Below are 20784 nucleotides of genomic sequence, written 5' to 3'. Positions count from 1 at the left end.
CTGGAACCGGGATTAGGAAGGGTGTGCGGGAGGAGCGGAAGAGAGGCCGCTGGGTGTCGATTGAACGATTTGACCGCGCGAGGGAAACCGTTTTAGTCAGGAAAAGAAACTCGACAAAAACACGCGCATGTAAAAAAAAAAAAAAGTGAAGCCGGTCGCTGTTTGGGTCGCGCCAGGCCCGAGCGCCGGCGTGGGCCTCGTTCGCGGTCGCCGGCGGGTTGCCCCGAGGGAGGGAACGCGCACCAGGGCCTGCCGCCCGTGTGCGTGAGAGCCACGGCGGGCGTTAAAAAAAAAAAACGATATCTTTTCCGTCTCAGGCTCTGGCCCCGGAAGGCGGCGTGTTGCGTGAGTGGGGAGAGCTGGCGGGTGAGAAGTGGACGAGGGAACAAGGCGGCTTGGCGAGTGTTGGAGGGTTGACAGTCTGCGGCAAGCCTGCATGATGGGGAGGGAGTGCGGCGTCCGGCCCATGCCACCGCGCTGCTATGTTTGAACTTAATTACAGCGAATCCCGGCCTTGTAATTAGAGCATGGCACAGCAGCGGCCGGGCTGTAGGTAGGGGACGGCGTTGGCAGCGGGAGGCCGATAGAAAACACGGAAAAAAAAAAAACAGCAGCGATACACAAAGGGCACTCCTGCTCTGTCTTTGGGAGGGGGGGGGGGTGTGGGAGAGGGGGGTGCAGCAAGCTGTGTCTTGGCTGTCTGTTAGAGCTGTAAAATTGAGCAAATTTAAATTTACAAGCTTAACAGGATCCGCTTTGATACCATTTTAAAGCCGTGGAAGTTCCATATATAAGAATTTCGGGCTCACCGCTGGAACAGAGCCTGGCTGATTCTGTGAACATCAAACGGGTTATGGTGTGGATTAAAAAGGGCCTATATCTCCACGCAAATATATGAGCTGTTCTTACCCCTGACCTCAAACTCTGAGGTAATGAGGAATTCAGCCTTGGTACAGCCTTGGTACAGTTAAAAAATTTATCTGATATATCTCATTAGTTAAGAGTACATAATATAACAGTTATCATTATTAGTAATCTGTTGTATTAAACAAATCAAAGAACCTTGCTGCAAATGCTAAGAACCTACTGTATAAAGGTCAGTGTACTCAGTTGTGTAGAGCTGGGTGACATTAGTGTGTGAGTGTATGTGGTTGGAGGGCGGGGGGGAGGGGGGTCTGGAATCTAATGATCCCTGAGGCGCAGGAAATCCAGACAATAATGCCCTGCTCTTTTTTCCTCCGATCCTGTCGGAAGCTTGTGGCCACGACAGCTCAAATCATTATTCTTCTCTCATTCTAAATATAAGATAATAAAAAGGCTGACTTGTTTATTTCTGGCAGACGTCAGCTTTGGAGAGAAAGAGAAGACGGGGGGGGGGGGAGAAGCTGTTTCCAAATTGCAAAAGTACATTAAGTGGTAATTACAGAGAGAGAGCAGAGATTTCCCTTCTCTTCTTCAACCACAGAGGGAAGTGCCGTCTTCGGTCTGTCACTGGGCGCCTGGTGTATTAACTTCCCAATGGTGGGACCATACCAGCACCCACCCCCCACCCTACCCCACACCCCAAAACCAGCCCCCTTCCAACTGTCCCATTGCCCACTATCCTTCTGTTCCATCCCCAACCCCCCCCCCCCCCCCCAAAACACAGACCCACACACACATACACACACACACACACACACACACACACATAGACACGCACACATATGCATATCCCTTTCCCAACTCTCCGTCAGTCCCTGTCCTTTAAGTCCAGGCACACACACACGCACAAACTGAGTCACAATCTATTAGATCCACTGAAAATTGGACAGTGCTGGGGACAAAGAATATCTTTCATATGGTAATTATTATTGCTGAAGTTGTGATTTTAGCCTCTGAAATCGGGGTGGGGACGCCAGAAACCAAACATGGCTCTGAGGATTCAACGCGCAACATCTCACCATCATTTGTCTCTTAAATCATTTTCACTCCCATTTTTCTGCCTGGGAAGAATATTGGTTATGATCTATAACATACTTGAGCGCTCACGCTAGAGAGAGTCATCCTGAAACACCTTGTGTCTTTCAACAGTAGGCTTTCTGTTATACCTTTGGGAAGTCTCGAATTAGACAGAGGGACAACCACACTTTGGCAGGGCACTGTTACAGTTCAGTGAGAGATAACTGAGGCAGAAACCATACACAGCACATGCTTTTGACCCTGAAGCCTCCCTTGGTTGCGGACTTCTGATTTCACTGCTGAGAATCCGTCCTCAGAAAGGGGCAGATCTGAGGTGTGTGACTGATTTCAACAACAGCATTTGTGCTGTTTCAGGGAATTCAGAAGCCACCCCAGTGGACAGAGTGGCAAAGGAACTAATGACTAAATTAAGCTTTGTAATAACAGGGAGCTCATGCAGAGCCCTACAGGCGACACAGGGAGACTAAAAAAGATATCTCAAGCAAATGATTTAATAGCTCAAGGCAAAGACATCCATATCTCAATGGAAGGACTTGTGTCCTGGTTCTTATTCACTCGAGATATTAAGTTGTTCTCCCCCAGATATGAAATCCTTCTCTCTGTTTGCATTGAGTCATAACCAATGGACATGATGTCATTCCCTTGAGATATGAAGCCCCTCCCTTGAGATAAATATTTTTCTCTAAGTGTCATGCTACCATTCAGTATGAAGTAAGCTCAAATTCAGGGCTGCATTAAAAAGATCGCCTGTGTACAGAGATCAAGGATGTTATGTTTAATTTCCTTTGGGGACATGCAAGATGTAATGGTGTTTGGCATGGTTGATATTTAGCACTGTTATACTTACTCAGAAGTGTTGGAAGAGATCGGAGGCAACTGATTTACATTTGTGGTCACAGTTATGAACGGGATTTAAAACAGCTCAATACATTTCACTCACAAAGGGCAGATTATGGCAGTCGAAGTGCATCTACCCTGCAGTCTGTACATCGCCACACAACACTCGTATTCGGCCAGTTTACCATGGGAAAAAAATTTCTTCAAACAAATACGTAACCCTGTGACCTCTAAGTAAAACTTCTGAGAGTGACGGATTGTGCGGCCATGGGCGCGGCGCGCAGGAACTGCGCGTTTACTTTCTCGGCCCGACAATAAAGGGGCCTATTTTCTTTCAGAGCGAAAGCAAATAAACACACATCCGCCGTAGACAATGCGGGCAAAGGCGAGCGGTCTGACGGCCTGACGGGCGCTGTGAATGGGGCTCGCGATGCCGGGCCATTGTCGGGGGCACATCAATCTGCGCCCGCACAATGAGGGAGGGCTCCGCGTTCGGGAACACACGCTGGCACCGCACGGCTGGCGCACAAGCCCCCGTTTCGCGTCTCCGAGTTTCTCTTCAACGCAAATACTTCATGGTTTGCGTTTTCGAGCCGATGATCTGTTTTTTTTTTGTATTTCAATTTTTTTGGCAATTGTAAGATACACTATACAAAAAAAAATTATTTGGTTGTCTATATAGCTTGCTGTCGTAGGCCTATGAAGTTCAAGATAAGTTCAAAGTTTTTTCCACTTTTCCTCTGCTTTTAAAGTGGTATCTTAATATTTTACTTTGTGTACTGAAACTATTGATCATTCCCATTCCTTCCCTTCATGTGATAAATGCTAAGCTTTTCTGTCTGCCTGCGGGAGATAAAAGGTGGAATGCCAACATAAAGCATCCCTATAAACTGCTCCCACATGCACCCGAAGGAGTCAAATTCAGAGCTTTTCAGAGATGTGGCGCCCTCTTCTGTTGATAGTTTGAAACGCACGTTACGTAGAGTATTTTCAATCATAACATTTAACGGCACAGCAGAGAATTTCAGCGTGAGGATGTTGAAGAGGAAGAATGCCACGATCATAATAATAACTACCTTAAAAAATAACACGTCAAATATTATTTCATTAAATTGTTTTTTTTTTTTTATTTTACTTTTGTTGCTAATGTGTCTTTTATTTTAGTGCTGGCTGTAGTAATCAAGGTAGCAACAATAATGTAGAATTTGACAGTGATGTGATTGAAGGCAATATACTACATGTATACTTAAATGTTGTCCGGTATCATTGTTATTTGTCGTGTTTCTCACGTTTGAATTTTTGTTGATTAACTGTTTACTACGACACATAACAACAGGTAATGCTTTGGAAATACTTATTTTTATCATTGCAAACACCCATTTAAAAATAATAAGTGCTGATACGGTGCATGGGATGAAGTATATCCCGCCATCCTGTAACCTCATACCTGCCAGCCCAGTAAGTAATAAAACTAACTAACTAAATAAATCCATTGAAAATAAATTAAATAAAAAACCCTTGAAAATAATAAACTACAATTCACAGATGCCCTCACAGGGGTCTTCCTTATCTCGGTTCCTGCCCCCCACACGCTCTCTCTTCTCTCATTGGACGGTTCTGCTGTAACCGGGTCCAGCAGAGAACGGTGTCATATGTCAACCATAGCGTTGCATTTGAGAGATAAAGGAAGTAGCTAGCTTGATAGCTAGCTAGCTAACGACGACAAATATATAAAGCCACCAGTCTCGCCTCGAAGGTAAGATATGTCAACCTTTTCATTCCTTTTATAATTGACGCTGTTTGCAAAAAATGCAGCGAAGCTGATAAATAGCTATATAAGTGATAAAGATTGCGACTGTCGCCTTCTTTCTTGTGCTTGAGAGTGGCTACAAGCTCCGCTTTTGTTGGAAATTGGCTGTCTGAACGACTGTTTTAGTTAGCTACCAGGCAGTGTTTTTCCTCATTCGTGAGCACAGAATTTGGATGTGCATAGTTTTCACGCAGGGAGAGTAGTTACAAGCTAGTTACAAGCTTAGATAGACTCATCAAAGCCGTACAAACACAAATAACGGGCTCGTCTAAGCATGTTTGAGACGGGAGATAAGAACGTGTTTTGAAGAAAATCGCTGCCAGTCTAACTGCGTTCTTTCGTCCGTGTTTCTTCCCAGTAATGCAATACTGCACAGGCATGTTATGATCTTCTAAACAACCTAACCTTACAAACCATCACCAGTTTGCCACAATATAACACTGAAATCAAAGATACAACAGTATGGGCACGCAACAATGTGAACAGTACGCGGTACGCCAGCGAAGTCCCCTAATCCAGCAGTGTTTAACTGTGAACGCGTTCTCAACAGAAAGCCAGTTCAGCATAGCTGACCTTTCTAACATTTTGCACATAGACAGTGGCCTGACACCGATTGGTACTTGGCTAGCCAGTAAATTCCTCCCCATTAAATTCCATTCAGCCCTCTGTGGGAGGAAGGTCCAGTTAGAGCAACGCTAGCACATGTGGTAGACTCACCTGATATGACCTTTGCTGTCAGTTGTTGTGTGCATCGTTAGGGCACCGTTGCTTTACTGTGAGGTGTGCTGTAGGTTTACTATTCTGGCTTTGTATGCACGGTGTGTGTGTTTGTGGGGCGTAAGGGCTACAGAGTTTGGTTGGGTCCTTATTTTTTTTTTTACTGTGGGGAGACACAGGTTTAGAGGAGAAGGGGAAAGGACATTGGCCAAGTATGCTGCTGCTGCTGTGTGTGTGTGTGTGTGTGTGTGTGCGTGTGTGTGAGAATGCATGTCTGCATCCATGAATATCTGTATATCTAGTTTAGTGTTGAATGGTTCTTTGTGTGCGTGTGCGTGTCTGTGTTGGAGGGATTAATCACCATGTTGCTATAGCCTCAAGTATTTAGCAAGGCCTCTGTTCGCCCCTCTTAGCTGTAAATGTGTATTTCTACAGTGTATGGAATGTGTTATGAATTTCAACTGAGGGTAGTCTCAGCCAGTTTTGAAGTGCTGCTCAACCTGGAACATGTTTAGAGGCGAACTGTAATGGTTCGGTGGAAAGACAACTTTTATTTATTGTGCTAATGTACACTGATTATTTTCTCCCCTCATTACATTACATTACATGCATTTAGCAGACGTTCTTATCCAGAGGGACTTCCATCACAATAGAACATAATATAATGCATCATTACCTAATCCTCTTCCTCTCTCCTGTCCCGCGCCTCGTTGCGGTTTTTCTCGCTCAGATGGAGGTGCCGTCCTACCAGTCGAAGCTGCTGTGCGAGCTGAACGAGCAGAGAAAACGTGACTTCTTCTGCGACTGCAGCATCATCGTGGAGGGGCGGGTCTTCAAGGCGCACCGCAACGTGCTGTTCGCCGGCAGCGGCTACTTCCGGGCGCTGCTGGTTCACTTCCTGCAGGACAGCGGTCAGCGGCACAGCACGGCCTCGCTGGACATCGTCACCTCCGAGGCCTTCTCCCTCATCCTGGACTTCCTCTACTCGGGCCGGCTGGACCTGCGCAGCGACAATGTCATTGAGGTGATGTCGGCTGCCAGCTACCTGCAGATGACCGACGTGGTCAGCTTCTGCAAGGCCTACATCCGCTCGTCGCTGGAGATTTGCAACAGGGAGAAGGAGAGGGAGCGAGAGCGGGAGAAGGAGAGGGAGAAGGAGAAGGAGGGGCTGGCGGACAGCGGCTCTCCTGCCCAGGCCTCCCACGCCTCCACCTCCCAGACTGACGGAGGGGAGCACTCGGGTTCGGACGTGCCCAGCTCGGCCGCGCCTGGCCTGGCCTCCGCTCTCCCACTTGCCCCCTCCACCCCGCTCGCCGCCAGCAGGGACTCAGAGAGCGAGAGCTCCAGGGGGGAGTTTCCCAGCTTCCACCCCATGGACCTAGCCATCCGGAGCAGCCAGGGGGACAAGGCCAACTCCTCCCGCTTCCTCCTGGGGCTGGTGCACCCCAAGACGGAGTTCGACCCCGACGAAGAAGGGGAGGCCTCCCCAGAGCGCAAGGACATGCCCCTCTTCCATGCCCCACCCCACGACGACGACAGGCCCCACCCTTCCAGCCAGACCCCCGGCAACGAGCCCTCCTCACTGCCTTACGACAACTACCACATGAAGCAGTTCCTGGAGGTGTTCCTCAGAGGCGGGTCGGACCCGCGCCGGGAGGAGCTGGTCCAGCACTTTGCCCAGAGTCTGGGCGGCGGGGACGGGGGCAGCCGTATGGAGGAGGGGCTGGGGCTCGGAGGATCCTCCATCATGGAGATACAGAGCGAGTGGTACGGCGAGGACACAGGTAAACACTTGTCTCATTTTGATGACCTCACTAGAAGACAGCTCCATTAGTGAAGGAGTTATTTCCCTGCATAAGTCCTATATGCTTTGGGGCTGCAGTTATGGCTGCAGTTACCTGAAAGTGTAATGTTAGAGGAAGAGTAGGGCTGTCCCTAATTACATTCTCTGTATGTTCCAGCACTTTTGGTTAGGGGCTGAGTGTACATTACATTACATTACATTATTGGCATTTAGCAGACACTTATCCAGAGCGACTTACATAGGTTACAGTTTTCCCACGTTATCCATTTAGACAGCTGGATATTTACAGAAGCAGTTCTGGGTTAGGCACCTTTCTCAAGGGAACAGCAGCAGTGTTCCAGTGGAGAATCGAACCGGCAACCTTTCAGCTATGAGTCCTGCTCCTGACCACAATGCTACACTACTTCTGTCTGAGTCCGGTATGCCTTGGTACTGCAGTTATGGCTGCAGTTACAGGAAGAGAAGGGCTATCCCAGATTTCATTCTCTGTATGTTCCAGCCCTGTCGGTTAGGAGATGAGTGTGGATTGCATTGAGGAATTCACTGCTGCTCTGCTGTTATTTCACGGGCAGGTGTATTTTTAGTCCTGATGTGAGATGTGCTCACACTGACCTGCATGTTTGTGGTGTTGGATTAGGTTGCATTCTGGCAGGGATTTAGCTGAATTAGCTTGGGGCTGGGGGCTACGGTTAGGGTGAGGGGTGCTGGCCAGGGTTCGAAATCTCGAAAAGCTTTTTGAAGAACTTGTCCTTGTGCGAAGGAATTGTGTTTCTTATTTGTCCATAAGTGCAAGTTGTTACCATGTTACTTCTATTAGAACTCAACTACCTGAAAGACAAATGCAAAATAAGATACAAAATAGCTCAGTGGCTTGTTTGTGTGTTTGGTTGTCATTCTGTTTTTTTAAAAATGTAGAGTACAGTTAAAGTCTTTCATGTTGAACAGGCAAGTCTCAATATAGTTCTTTTTCAAGTGGAGTGTTTATTTGGAATGCATTCAGACTGATTGTCATTAACTCCAGTGTCATTAAGTGCTTCTGAGTCAGTAAATACAATGGAAAGCCTTGCCAGGACTGAAATGGAAATGTACAGCTATTTACAGTAGGTGTGCTTGTAAACTGAAACCTGTAACAAGTACAGACAGATATCATTCATACAACGCAGTGACCAACAGGGTAGGCTAAACCAGAACGTGAGATTGGCAGATGGAAGCAAGCTTTCCAGTGCTTCACTGTGAAAGTTGAAAATAAAAGTTGAATGGTGAAATTGTCTACTTGTCCGATATGACAGGTTAAGAAAATGCTTATCTAGATAGCCAATCGCAACCTGTTGCAGAATCGCCAAGTGCATTGCTCTTAACCAGGCTAGGTTTGGGGTTTGAATACCGGATGAGACACTGCCGTTATAAGCTAGCTGAAAAGGGAGAGGAATTCCCTTCTGTGAAAATTTACATGTGTAAATGGATGTAAACAGATTAGCGAAAACGCATGTTGGCACACAATTTGACCATGACCATTCATCTTGCTGTAGTCAGAAATTCACGCACCCACCTCACACAAGTCCACTGCATTGTACCAAGGCAGGACGGTGCCAGCCATAGCAGGTAGTCATGATGGCAGGCACCAGTCATGATAGCAGATGCCAGTCATGACAGCGTGTATTAATAACCAGAAAGGCGAGGAGTCTTGCTTATTGCCTCTCTGTTGTACTGATGCCCCGTTGGTGTTTCTCACCCCCCAGGGGATGGGCTGGTGGTGCCGGTGAAGCTGCACAAGTGCCCCTTCTGCCCCTACACGGCCAAGCAGAAGGGCATCATGAAGCGGCACATCCGCTGCCACACCGGGGAGCGGCCGTACCCCTGCGAGACCTGTGGCAAGCGCTTCACCCGGCAGGAGCACCTGCGCAGCCACTCCCTCAGCGTGAGTGTGTGCGTGCGAGCGTGCGCGTGTGTCGGCGTGTGTGTCGGCGTGTGTGTCGGCGTGTGTGTCAGTGTGTGTGTCAGTGTGTGTGCGTGTACACACATCTGAATCAACATGCACCTGTCTATATCCAGTTTAGTGAGAATGGTGCTTTGTGTGTGCATGTGAGTGTGTGCGCCTTGTGTGTGTGTTTGGATGTCTATATCCATGAACACCTGTCTGTATCCAGTTTAGTGTGAGTGATTCTGTGTGCGCGTGTGTGTGTGAGAGTGTGCGTGAGTGAGTGAGTGTGTGTGTTGTGTGTGTACGTGTTTCTGCATCCACAAACACCCGTCTACATATAGTTTTTTGCGAATGGTTCTTTATGTGCATGTGTCTGTCTGCCGCTCTGGTTCAGCTGCATTGATAGTTGTGTCAGCTCTGTTGAGCCCGTCATTGTTTTAGCTTTTGTTTGACTCACTGATTGCTTGTTGGATCATTCTTTTGCATAAGGTATATCATTACCTGTACTGCATGCCGCTCCCAGGAAAAGGGCTGTAAAGGCTTTGTTTGTTTGTGTCACAAGAGACACCTGATGCAGTCTTTTTATGTAAACAGATGTTCTACTTGCTGCGCTGTATTTAGTTAGCTTGAGGTTAGCTAACAAGCCTTTCAGGCTAAAAATGCCTTTAGCATCCAATTTCGATTCATTGCTGCTGGCTGGCTGTATTACTGTGTACGGTTCTTCTTCTTTACTGTCCCAAGTTGCTCCCCTGATTGTGGGATCTTTTCTGTCCATTTAACGCTTCAATTCTGCAACGCAGTCAAACAGAAAACAAACAGAGACATATTCCCACATTTATGCCCCGGTCCTGTTGTTGCTGCAGTAATGGTACCCCTGGGCCCAGCCGGCTCAGCGGGAGGTCCTGTAAGGCAGTGTAAAAATGTGTGCTGCCTCTGGATTGCCCTCCAGGACTACCTTGGGATCCTTTCCAAATTGGTGTGACTGTAATCGTGCATAGCCAATCCAGAGAAGCAACAAGCAGCACCGAGCTGTGCGGTGCTCTAAAGGGGCAAGAAGGCGAGAGAACTGCATCACAAACCTCAGACCATGTTTGCCTTAGAGTTGGACCGTGAATACGGAAGGCTTTAGTCTCCACGAATCTAGGTGTGTGCAACTCTCAAACGTGTTGCATTAGAGCCTGTGTCTGTAAGTGTGCGCGCTTTCCGACCTTAAAACGACACGGTTTCGGTCCTTGTTCATCCCTCAGGTGCACCGCTCAAACTGGCCCATCGTCTGTAAGGGGTGTCGCCGCACCTTCACAGGGGCGGTGTCCCACGGACTGAAGCGGTTCGGCCTCTGCGACGGCTGCACCTGCGTCACCACCACCCAGGACGACTCCGCCCCCATCAACCTCAGCAGCCAGTCGGAGGGCGCCGAGCGCAGCGACGGGGACAGCGATTGGCCGATTTACATGGACGACGCGGAGGAGGCGGAGCCCAGCGGTGGCGACGACGACCTGGAGGACAAGCAGGAACTTCAGAGGCAGCTCTCGGAGAATGAGGGTCTATTGTAGGGTGGCAAAAACAATCTCACACCCCCACCCATGCAATCATGGGAAGCAAAATGGCAGCATCGGCAGTAGGGGAGGGGAGGGGGGTGGTGGTGTGGGGGGGAGCACGTCCACAGGGAGAGGTCTGTCAGTTTTGGAGGATAAACTAACGTGTTATGTGACTCCCTGATGCTGTATTGCATGACCATTTTCCTCCATATTGTTAAGGGAAATGCTGGGTCCGTCCTAGATTCCTACAGAGTGAAGGCCCTTGCTTCCGTATTTCTGAGAGTGAAGAGGCTTGTGTGGAGTACATACTGCATGCATACTATTCTCTGTGAGAGTATGGAGACATCTGGACTATGTGCAGTATAACTGGCTCCTTCAGCCCTCAGTAACTGCCCAGGCGTGGGCACACCAGTAGCTCTGTAGCCACGGTGAGTTATTGAGCAAGGCTGTTCTTTCAAATGTATTAAGCACCTTACAGAACCTTGTGCCACTGCTCCGAATTTGCAACGGGTAGAATTGTTCACTCTGTCATAACCTGAAAGCAGAGTTGCACAAGGCCCAAAGAACAAGAAATATCTGCATCCAGCGAAATTGTATATTAACAGATCTCTACTCTTTCCTTTACAACAACAGAGACCCCAATGTGCAGTCCCCAATGTAAAAAGAACACTGTTCAAAATGAGAAGGGTACTGTGGAATGTTGGGTCTATGGTTTTGGGGGGGGGGCAAGCCACCCTCTAAACAAATTCATTGCTTCTACTTGCACGGCTATCTCACAGCACTGAAATGGTTTTTGTGGTACTCATCGGTGCTGTAGTTATAGCAATTGCTGCTAAATTGCTTTATTGAACTCACCCCCCAGTTCTTTGTGTTGAGAGGGGATCTTTGTTTAAGTGGACCAACTTCTGCTTTCAGAGAATAACTGTAAACGGAGATGTGAGTTGAGTGGATACAGAGGCTGTACTGAACACACACTGCTTCACATGTTCAGTACAGGTTCCTCCTTTGTCTCACAGGTGTGAATGCAGAAGGATTAATATGCTCTAACCACACTGAGCACAGCAAATGGCCAAATATTTTCAATTGGGACAAATTGTATGTATATGAATCTACATTTATTCTGATTGTGGAGATTTGTCAGATTTTCCCTTTGTATATAATATAGCCTTAAATAAAAGTACTGTATAATTTCTACCCGATACGTATTTATTGTGATGTGCAGGTCATGATTAATATTTTCGCCAAGTTTTTTTTTCCCCTGTTCTATAATTGTTACTGGTTATAAAGAAGTGTTTACTGTAAATACCGTCCTCTGTTGAATCTAAAATAAACACAAGTAATCGTTGATTGTTGTCTAAATTCATTTATGCTGTTGGGTAGCTGAAACTGTTTTGTACTTGCAGTTTAACAAGCTGATTTGCGTGCAGTCCCACTCACACTTTGTATTCGTTAACCGAGTATTGTGCAGTACTTTTCGTCTTCTATTATTATGCATTGGCATTCGGGTGTTGTGCTTTGTATACCGGCCTGTAACCGTCCTGCCTTAGCGATGAATTTGCGTGAGACGGAATTTCTAACTACAGCAAGGTGAGTGGTCATGGTCAAACTGCGCGTCAACATGCGCTTTTGCTGATCTGTTTAGCGTTGGGAACTAAATTTCAGCTATTTAGTTATTCACAGCTCGCGTGTATTCTCACAAAGTCGCATCTAAACAAGAATGAGCCATACATTTATCGCGTGCTGGGCGCTTTGCTCCGTCCACGTGAAACTATACAGTAACGCGTCCAGACGCTTCTATTTTCCACTCCAGCCGCGAGGGCGAATTCTTATCTTTTATTATTTTTGTATCATTTAGTTATTGACATCATTTAGTCGCAAAGCAAGCGCTGTCCAGATCCTGTTACCTCCGCTTTTACTTTTGCTGCCTAGATGCTGCGCAGATTCACTATCCGCAAGCATGTGTAGAATCACTGATATGGACTCAGTGAATGCAGTGCACCATACAACCGAATCAGAGTTCTGCACATGTAGGGTTGATAAAATAAAAGCCATTTGCCTTGCATAGATGAATTCCTATAATCATCGGCGTACACTCACTGATGTACACGGACTGATGTACGTGATGTTAGTTACAGATCGGAGCATCTGCGCCGGGGCTGACCCAAATTGATACCTGTGAACAAATACATTAGGCTGGGAGAAAACACACCCGGCGACTTTTTATACTGAAATAATAAAGCTTGCAGGCTACAATTCTGATGTACTTACTAGGGAGATACTAAAGCTCATTCACGGTTCAGTTCATAACCGTTTCAAAAAAACCAGAAATCGATACGCCCGCTCACGTGATGTTCCACTAAGTCACGTGAATGGAAGCACGGGTCATATGACGGGTACAACGTTATTGTGGAATATGAAACGGGAAGCATGTCAGAGTTCTAGAGATTTATACGACGGTAGGTTTATTTCACTCAGTCGTCGATGCAAAATGTCCGGATTTTCTACAAAATGCATGCTCTTCCTAGTTGCACTCACCTCATTATCAGGAGTCGCAGCTCGGTACACTCCGGACTGGGACAGTCTGGATTCTAGACCACTGCCAAGCTGGTACGATGAAGCCAAATTCGGGATTTTCGTTCACTGGGGAGTGTTTGCAGTCCCCGGATTTGCCAGCGAGTGGTTCTGGTGGCATTGGCAGGGTGAACCGATAAAGACTTGCGTGGAATTCATGAAGAAAAATTACCCTCCAGGATTCAGTTACCCGGAGTTTGCGCCCGACTTCCGTGCCCAGTTTTTTGATCCGGATCAATGGGCCGAGGTTTTCGAGGCTTCGGGTGCCAAGTAAGTTTGGGTACTTCTTTTTATACTCTAAGCTTGTACTCTGGCTCTGCTGTACTTCAGCGTAGTTCTTTGGGATCTCATTTTGAAACGTTCGCCGCTAATGGTCGGTGTTTCCACTGTGACGCTCAGGTACGTGGTTCTCACTTCCAAGCACCACGAGGGCTTCACGACTTGGGGATCCCCACACAGCTGGAACTGGAACTCTGTGGACACGGGGCCGCACCGGGACCTCGTGGGAGACCTAGGTGTAGCGGTGCGAAAAAGGTGCAGGGATTTGTTTTCCGTAGTTGATTGTCTTTCCTCGAAAATAATGGTATGCACTTGTAATGCATACTATGTATGATATGTTATCACCTGATAGAGCAGTGCAAAGGTGCAAAAAGTTGTGGTTTTGTTTCTTTGTTGCACACCTGATCAGTGCAAGTTGTCTAGTGCAAAACGATTACACTGATCTAGAGGTTTTGGCAGCCGTTTGGTGTTGCCAAGTTGCCCATTTTGAGTAAATCTAACTAAAATTTGGAAAAAATCTCTTTAAATAAACCAGTGTTTCTTAAATATGCCTAAATATATCGCATCTTCTTGTTAACTTTATAGGCAGTTGCCAAAGCGATTTGAACTTTACAGAAATCTATAAACCCACAGTTTTCTATCCCTGAAACAGAACTGATGCACTAAGTATCCACCTGTATGGCCGTACACTATGCAAAATGTAAGCTGTATAATTTGCCATGAACAATGTGCTAACCAAATAACGTTCTGTAATCTCCCAGGTCCCTGCACTATGGACTGTATAATTCCCTCTATGAGTGGTTCCACCCTCTCTACCTGGCTGATAAAAAGACAGGCTTCAAAACCCAGGAGTTTGTATCCACTAAGCTGATGCCCGAACTTCACGACCTTGTCACCAGGTAACTCATGCATGCCAAGAACTATCTGAAAATTAATGAGTCAAAGTAAATGCAGGTCAAGTCACTGAAGTGACTGAATAGCTTGTCATATGACACTGTCAGGTGCGTTTGATAGCAAGGCCTTTTTATGAAGGTAGAATCGTGCCTTGAATAGAAGGGCAGAGTATGATTTGCGCTTGTGAACGGCGAACTGTAAAAGCGAAACACTAATCGCAATTGTAATTCACAACTTGCGAAACCGCATTTTAGACTTTGCAGTTGTAACTTCCGATCTACAAAACTGCAAAAAATTGCAATCGCAATTTCACACTCGCAAAACTGTACCACACGATCTGCGTTTGTAACTTCCGGTCTGAGCGCTCAGGATCGTAATCTTATCACGTGATTTTGGCCGCTTTTTCTCACAAGTCTGTGTGCCAAAAACGAAAGAAGCGCGACTCATGATTTGAAATTGACAGTTTAAGAAACCGTGAGCTGTGGCTATCCTAACACAAGCATCCAGTAGGTGGCAGTGTACACGACTGATTGGCTAGGAACCTCGCAAGCGTCATATACCCGCAGCATTTAAATGCAAAGTATGGCATTGCGATTGCTATTTGTTTTTCTGCAGTTTTGCAGATCGGAAGTTACAGTTGCAAACTCCAAAATACGGTTTCGTAAATTGTGAATTACAACTGCGATCAGTGTTTCGCTTTTACAGTTCGCCGTTTACAAGCGCAAATCATACTCTGCGCTTCTTCGTATTTAAGGCACGATTCTACCTTCATACTTTCTGTGTTCATCAGTTTCAAAAACACTTTATCTTGACTGGCTGCATATAATGACCAAAGGTTATTATCAGTGCTAGAGCTGAGCAGTGAGCATGTGACCACACATGAGCTGTTTATGATTTCGAGCGAGGAGGTGGTAATCGGCTCCTCTGAACTGAGATGGTTACCTTTCTTGCAGGTACAAGCCAGACCTGATCTGGTCAGACGGGGACTGGGAAGCTCCTGACTCCTACTGGAACTCCACCGAATTTCTGGCCTGGCTGTACAATGACAGCCCTGTCAAGGTGTGTACTAATGGAACACAACAGAAAAACAAACTTTTAATATATATATATATTTTTGGGGGGCATTTTCCCCCTTTATTTGTCAATTGCACTAAAAACCCATCTTACCTCTGTGATAGCTGCGCTCATGCATGGGTACTGGGTGAGATAAATGCAATCCTCCCATATATTTGCATGCTAGTGCAGGTATTCTTCACACTACTAGTAACACAGTGCAGTGCAGTGGAATGGGGGCTCATGCTACATTACATTACATTACATTTGTCATTTAGGAGATGCTCTTGTCCAGAGTGACATACATAGGTTACAATTGTTACCTACTGTATAAATGGATAGTATGTATTTACTGAGGCATTTTTTGGGGGGTTAAGTACCTTGCCCAGGGATACAATGGCAGTCCCCCAGCGGAGAATCAAACCGGCAACCTTTCAGTTGAAAGCCCTGTTCCTTTCCACGACGCTACACTGCTGGCTGAATGAAAGACAGGTGACGGGTGCCTGTTGAGACGCAGGGCGTAGACAGAGCAGTGTGACAAGCTAATCCTGGTTGATTTACCCACCCCTGTTCCCGGTGGAATGAAGTTTGTTCTGCCGCTGTGGGCTCCTGGTTATTGTTGACCTGACAAGTTTTGAAACTGGGCTCTAGTGCTGAGCCTACAGTCAAGACGAGCGTGTTGCCAACTGAGCTGCTGGGAAACCTCACAACTTTTATTTTACATCCTGTTCGCTGTTATCAGTCATTTAGTAATATAATGTTGATTATTGTTAATTTACTACCAAAACCTTCAGTCCACTTATGTTTTTTTCCCCCAGACAGTTTTACAGTACATTTTTCACCTTACCCAGGGTGACTTCAGTAGCTGACATTTTCATATATTAATCTATTCTTGCATGCTGGAGTATATGCATGCCCTTCTGGATATTTACATTATGTTACATTTTTGTCATGTAGCAGATGCTCTTTATCAGAGTGCCTAATATAGCTTACAATTGTATCCATTTATATAGCTGGATATTTACTGAGGCAGTTGTAGGTTAAGTTCCTTGCCTAAGGATTCCCCAGTGGGGAATCGAACCAGCAACATTTCGGTTACATGTCCTGCTACTTACCCCATGCTACACTGAGGCCAATAATTGTAAGCATGTCCGTCAGTGCAGCTCCTCATTTGGGATTCAAACCAAAAAGACCACACCCAGCTAGCAGTTCCTGAGCCCTGGGACTGAATGAAACCAACAAACCCCCACTGCCCTCAAGTCATCGCACTATGACTACATCCCTGTGTTTGTACTGTGTATTAGTCATGGGTCATCCAGAGTTCAAATCCTCTTTATTAAGAACTCCAGGTCACAATGTCATATAATGCCTTGTTTACACTAGCCTGACTTCAGCTACACTCTACTTGGCTGTAGTTTTATTAGCATTTATATTACATTTCAATGGCATGGAAGTTAACAGGAAACCATTCATTAATTAAAAATAAAGACCATTATGAACAGCTTTGCATGGTAAGGGTGTCACGTAGGCTAGTCTGTGGCCAATGAGAATGCAGCACAAGAGGCTAGGCTGCTCGTTCCCTCAGAGTACAGTGATGAGGTGTTACCGAGTAGCTCCTCCCACAGGACTCGGTGGTGACCAATGACCGCTGGGGGGCGGGCTGCAGCTGCAAGCATGGGGGCTACTTCAACTGTGAGGACAAGTACACCCCGGGACACCTGCCCAAACACAAGTGGGAGAAGTGCACCTCTGTGGACATCTTCTCCTGGGGATATCGGAGGACAATGCATCTGACGGAGCTGCTGGACCTGCCCAGTATTATAAAGGTGGGAACTGATGGGCAAGGTACATAACCACTTACGTTCAGTGACAGAATGACGGAGGGTATTCTTTTTACCATACACTTCTTCGGAGGAGTTTTATAATGTTCACCAATGTCAGTCTATATTACACGTACACGGTAGTGCTTATTTGGACCTACCAAGCACATGTGGGCTCAGTCAACCCTTACAAAAACTGACTTATAAATGCTTCGTCCACACAGAATTTCCCTGGGTACTGTTTTCTGGAGGAACCCCGTGTGCCTTTTAAACATGTTAATTACATTACATTCATTTAGCAGATGTGCTTATCCAGAGCAACTTCCGGCACAGAAGAACAGAAGTGTATCTATTCAAGTTGAATGAGCAATAACATGAATAACATCATTTCCAGACCAGTGAGTGTGAGCATAACAGTATTCTAGCCCTACCACTAGTTAACTTGTGCAACCTAAATAGGCAGTCTAGAAACTATGGGAAGCCAGGTACACAATAGGAATAGGAAACTGTTTTTGCAGTAAACCAGAGCAGTAAATTTCGGTGTCATCACCCACTCTCTCGTTGTGGCCAGGACCTGGTGGTCACCGTGGCCCTCGGGGGGAACTACCTGCTGAACGTGGGGCCCACAGCGGAGGGGACCATTCCAGTGGTGTTCGAGGAACGACTGCGGGGCGTGGGCGACTGGCTGCGGGTGAACGGGGAGGCGGTGTACGCCTCCAGGCCGTGGAGGGTGCAGACGGAGAACGGCACCGTGCCTGTGTGGTGAGAAGCCCTGGCGCCAGCTCTGCAACGGCCAATCACAATCAGCACACAGCTCGCACGCACGCACGCACACACGCACACACACACACCAACAGTGGCGATTATGTGTGGCTGAAAGCATAGGCAACGAGGTTCTAAACCTCTTATGAGAATCAGAAAAAAAAACAAAATTGAGGGTTTTGATCAGCATATTTCACAAAGTATTTGTTCCAAAGACAAATTCAACAGATTCTTTGAATGAAATGTGTGTGTGTGTTGGTCATTTTCAATCTACATGTAAACAGGTTTATACTGTCATGTTAATTTTAAGCTGTGTGTATGTGTGTGTGTGTGGTTTGTGATTCAAGGGGTGGAACACATTGGAATGTCTCTGCTTAAAAAGTTCATGAACCAAGACAAGGCACATGCTGTTCAGCTGCACCTTGTCACATTGTCAATTCTTGAGTTTGCTTCTCATCTCTAAGTAACTGTCTCAACAGACAAGGGGAGGCTTTCTGTGCAGCTGTAGCTCTCACCCCACTGAAGCCCTTGAGCACAGGATTTCAGATCTGGAGAGTGAGATTGTGTGTGTGTTCTCCCTCAGGTACACCTCAAAGGGCTCCCGAGTGTACACCTTCCTTCTCACCCGGCCGCCGAAACCCACCCTGGAGATGCTTGCGCCCATAACGTCACCACTCACAACCGTAAGCACACGTATGCCGTAACTGATCTCAGTGTCAGTGTGCCGGTCTTGATATATGAATAATTCACCCTGCTGCACTGCTCTCAGCCATGTAGTGTGTTAGCAGGGGAATAGCATTGCCTGCATTGTGTTCACTGAGTTCATTGGGAATTCTTCTGGTGTACAATGGCAATAACGCTAGGCATACTAGTGCCAATCGTGTGTTGACTGAGACATGGCTCCATGTGCACTCTTTTTTTTAATTTTTTTTTTCCCTGAATTTTTTCCTCTGTCTCTGCCATTGCATACAGGTGACATTATTGGGGTACCCAGCACCCCTCAAGTGGTCCCCCATCCAGCCAGCTGGACTGACGGTCATGCTGCCCCTCGAGTCTTTTTTTGACAGCCATGTGTGGACACTGAGACTGGACAACGTCTTGTGAGGCAGTGCCTTTCGATCAAAAGATTTTTTTTTTTTTTTACTTTTTCGTGGAATTTTAATGAAAGTACATTCTGCCAAAGCTGAGCTCACCGCTTATTCTCACCACTGAAAACACCATCAATGTCAGACAATGATTGAGGTTAATGCCTTCACTTTTATGCAGATTTTCATGCATAAACAGACTAACAGATGTAACAGTTGAGAGCTGTAAGTTTGTATCAATGTATATTTTTTTAAAAATTAAGAAATAAAATATTCATTAAGGAAGTATCATTATTTTTAACACGGGGTATAAGATGCATAAATTCTCTTGAATGTCTTTCAGTGTGTCACACAAAAAGAAAGAAAAATGAATTAACTAAGTGTGTTAGCTCCTTGTCTAGTTAAGGCCACATCTATGTATGTGATTTGTGTCTTGACATTGTCTTATGGACAAACATAGAAATAACAAGTAGAAGTGACAAATGTAAAAACCAAGAGCAATTTTCAAAGAAGTCAAAGCTCTGAAATCACCATACGTTCATAATCTTGTTTTGCAGTTGTCATCGTTTTTAAGGGGCACATCCACTGCTCTAGATGAAATATGAAAAGCAGCTATTATTTCCACTGATGAAACGAACGGGAGCTCTATTGTGTCACTGTGTATTCTCCGTTTGGCCCAGAAAAGATGCTGTTCGCTTAGAGGGTGTGTGGACATATAAAGGAGGAAGAATTAATTGCTTTCAAACCCTTTTGATTATCTAAAAAGTCCTCTGCCTCTGCAGAATTTGAATTCATTTCCCTCCAGGCGATTACGGCGATGATCTGTGTAAACTTAAACACTGACTGTTTCACTGCAAAGATGGCAGATGGCCTGGTTTTCATCATATTCTTAATCGCCTTCGTAGCACCAGATTGCGGCCGCTTTTGTGCCTAAACGCATTTTAAATAACGTCTGAAGTGCTGTTTTTTTTTTTTTTCTTAGCGAGGGACTGTCAAAGGCAATAGTATTGAAGAAGCTGCTTGGAAGGTATTCATGATCAGACCATCCCCTCAGGAAAAGGCTTTTCTGATGGATACACCTGGTGTCCTTTGCAGCTATTTCTCCTGCTCAGATACTCCGATGCAGCAGCTGTTATTTAGAATACATTACTCCTGTGTCTCGTTAGCACTTAAAGCATTTATACCGGAAACAAACTGAAGGGGAGTTAATAGAGGCAAGGACACCGCAAGGGGGATCCCAGATAAAACTTTACCGTTTATCAGTTCGATCAACTTCCTGAGCCAGGTGAAAGTGGGGCTGTTTTTTTGAAATGTTGTAATTTTGGATGCGTATCTCTCAGTTGAGTCTGATGCTTTCTAAACAAAAAGTGTTTAGTTTGATGCACAAACCAAGGAAAGGCATTTGGCCTAATTTATCAGTGCTGCATATACCCAATCACATCCTTTCCCTGGATTAGTTTTGACTCTTATAGGCCAGGTTTGAGAAGGGAAGACTGAGACCCAGTAAGGAGCGTCCATTAAAAACTCGCATAATGTCAAGCTGCCTGTCTCAGGTGTGGGCTTGCTGTGGGAGTCAATTCTCAGAATTGCTTGTGATGGGAGGGACTCAACCAGTTAAATGACGTGTTTTCACAAACACACTGCCTGCGTTTGTGCCACTGAGGGAAAGTGCTTGACTTCTCAGTAACATGCTGCAATAGACCGCGCACTGTGTGTGAGCCGTGTAGGTCA

General features: G+C 46.1%; 2 protein-coding genes across 2 annotated transcripts; both read left to right on the top strand.

The window, feature by feature from the left end:
• The first annotated feature begins 4477 nt into the window (after nucleotides 1-4477).
• zbtb8b (zinc finger and BTB domain containing 8B) lies at nucleotides 4478-10655 on the top strand. The gene is made up of 4 exons (XM_036516032.1): nucleotides 4478-4555; nucleotides 6057-7110; nucleotides 8870-9048; nucleotides 10299-10655. Exons 2-4 carry the CDS (start codon nucleotides 6057-6059, stop codon nucleotides 10602-10604), a joined length of 1539 nt encoding a protein of 512 aa, XP_036371925.1. The 5' UTR covers nucleotides 4478-4555; the 3' UTR covers nucleotides 10605-10655.
• Nucleotides 10656-12994: 2339 nt separating this feature from the next.
• Nucleotides 12995-19270, top strand: LOC118768955 (tissue alpha-L-fucosidase-like). Its single transcript, XM_036515945.1, has 8 exons — nucleotides 12995-13430; nucleotides 13560-13694; nucleotides 14201-14338; nucleotides 15287-15392; nucleotides 17012-17212; nucleotides 17778-17968; nucleotides 18552-18651; nucleotides 18941-19270. Exons 1-8 carry the CDS (start codon nucleotides 13003-13005, stop codon nucleotides 19070-19072), a joined length of 1431 nt encoding a protein of 476 aa, XP_036371838.1. The 5' UTR covers nucleotides 12995-13002; the 3' UTR covers nucleotides 19073-19270.
• Nucleotides 19271-20784: the final 1514 nt, after the last annotated feature.

This window comes from Megalops cyprinoides, chromosome 21 (genome assembly GCF_013368585.1).
Source record: "Megalops cyprinoides isolate fMegCyp1 chromosome 21, fMegCyp1.pri, whole genome shotgun sequence".
Lineage (NCBI taxonomy): Eukaryota > Metazoa > Chordata > Actinopteri > Elopiformes > Megalopidae > Megalops > Megalops cyprinoides.
The sequence above is the reverse complement of the archived record's forward strand: the minus strand, read 5'-3'. Positions and strand labels throughout refer to the sequence as shown.

What these genes read in the sequence shown, in the direction of transcription:
- zbtb8b (XM_036516032.1), top strand. Translation starts at nt 6,057, where the DNA reads ATGGAGGTGCCGTCCTACCAGTCGAAGCTGCTGTGCGAGCTGAACGAG. An exon ending in GTGGTACGGCGAGGACACAG is followed by an intron (nt 7,111 to 8,869) that starts GTAAACACTTGT and finishes CTCACCCCCCAG; the next exon opens with GGGATGGGCTGGTGGTGCCG. An exon ending in TGCGCAGCCACTCCCTCAGC is followed by an intron (nt 9,049 to 10,298) that starts GTGAGTGTGTGC and finishes TTCATCCCTCAG; the next exon opens with GTGCACCGCTCAAACTGGCC.
- LOC118768955 (XM_036515945.1), top strand. Translation starts at nt 13,003, where the DNA reads ATGAAACGGGAAGCATGTCAGAGTTCTAGAGATTTATACGACGGTAGG. An exon ending in CTTCACGACCTTGTCACCAG is followed by an intron (nt 14,339 to 15,286) that starts GTAACTCATGCA and finishes CCTTTCTTGCAG; the next exon opens with GTACAAGCCAGACCTGATCT. An exon ending in TAACGTCACCACTCACAACC is followed by an intron (nt 18,652 to 18,940) that starts GTAAGCACACGT and finishes CATTGCATACAG; the next exon opens with GTGACATTATTGGGGTACCC.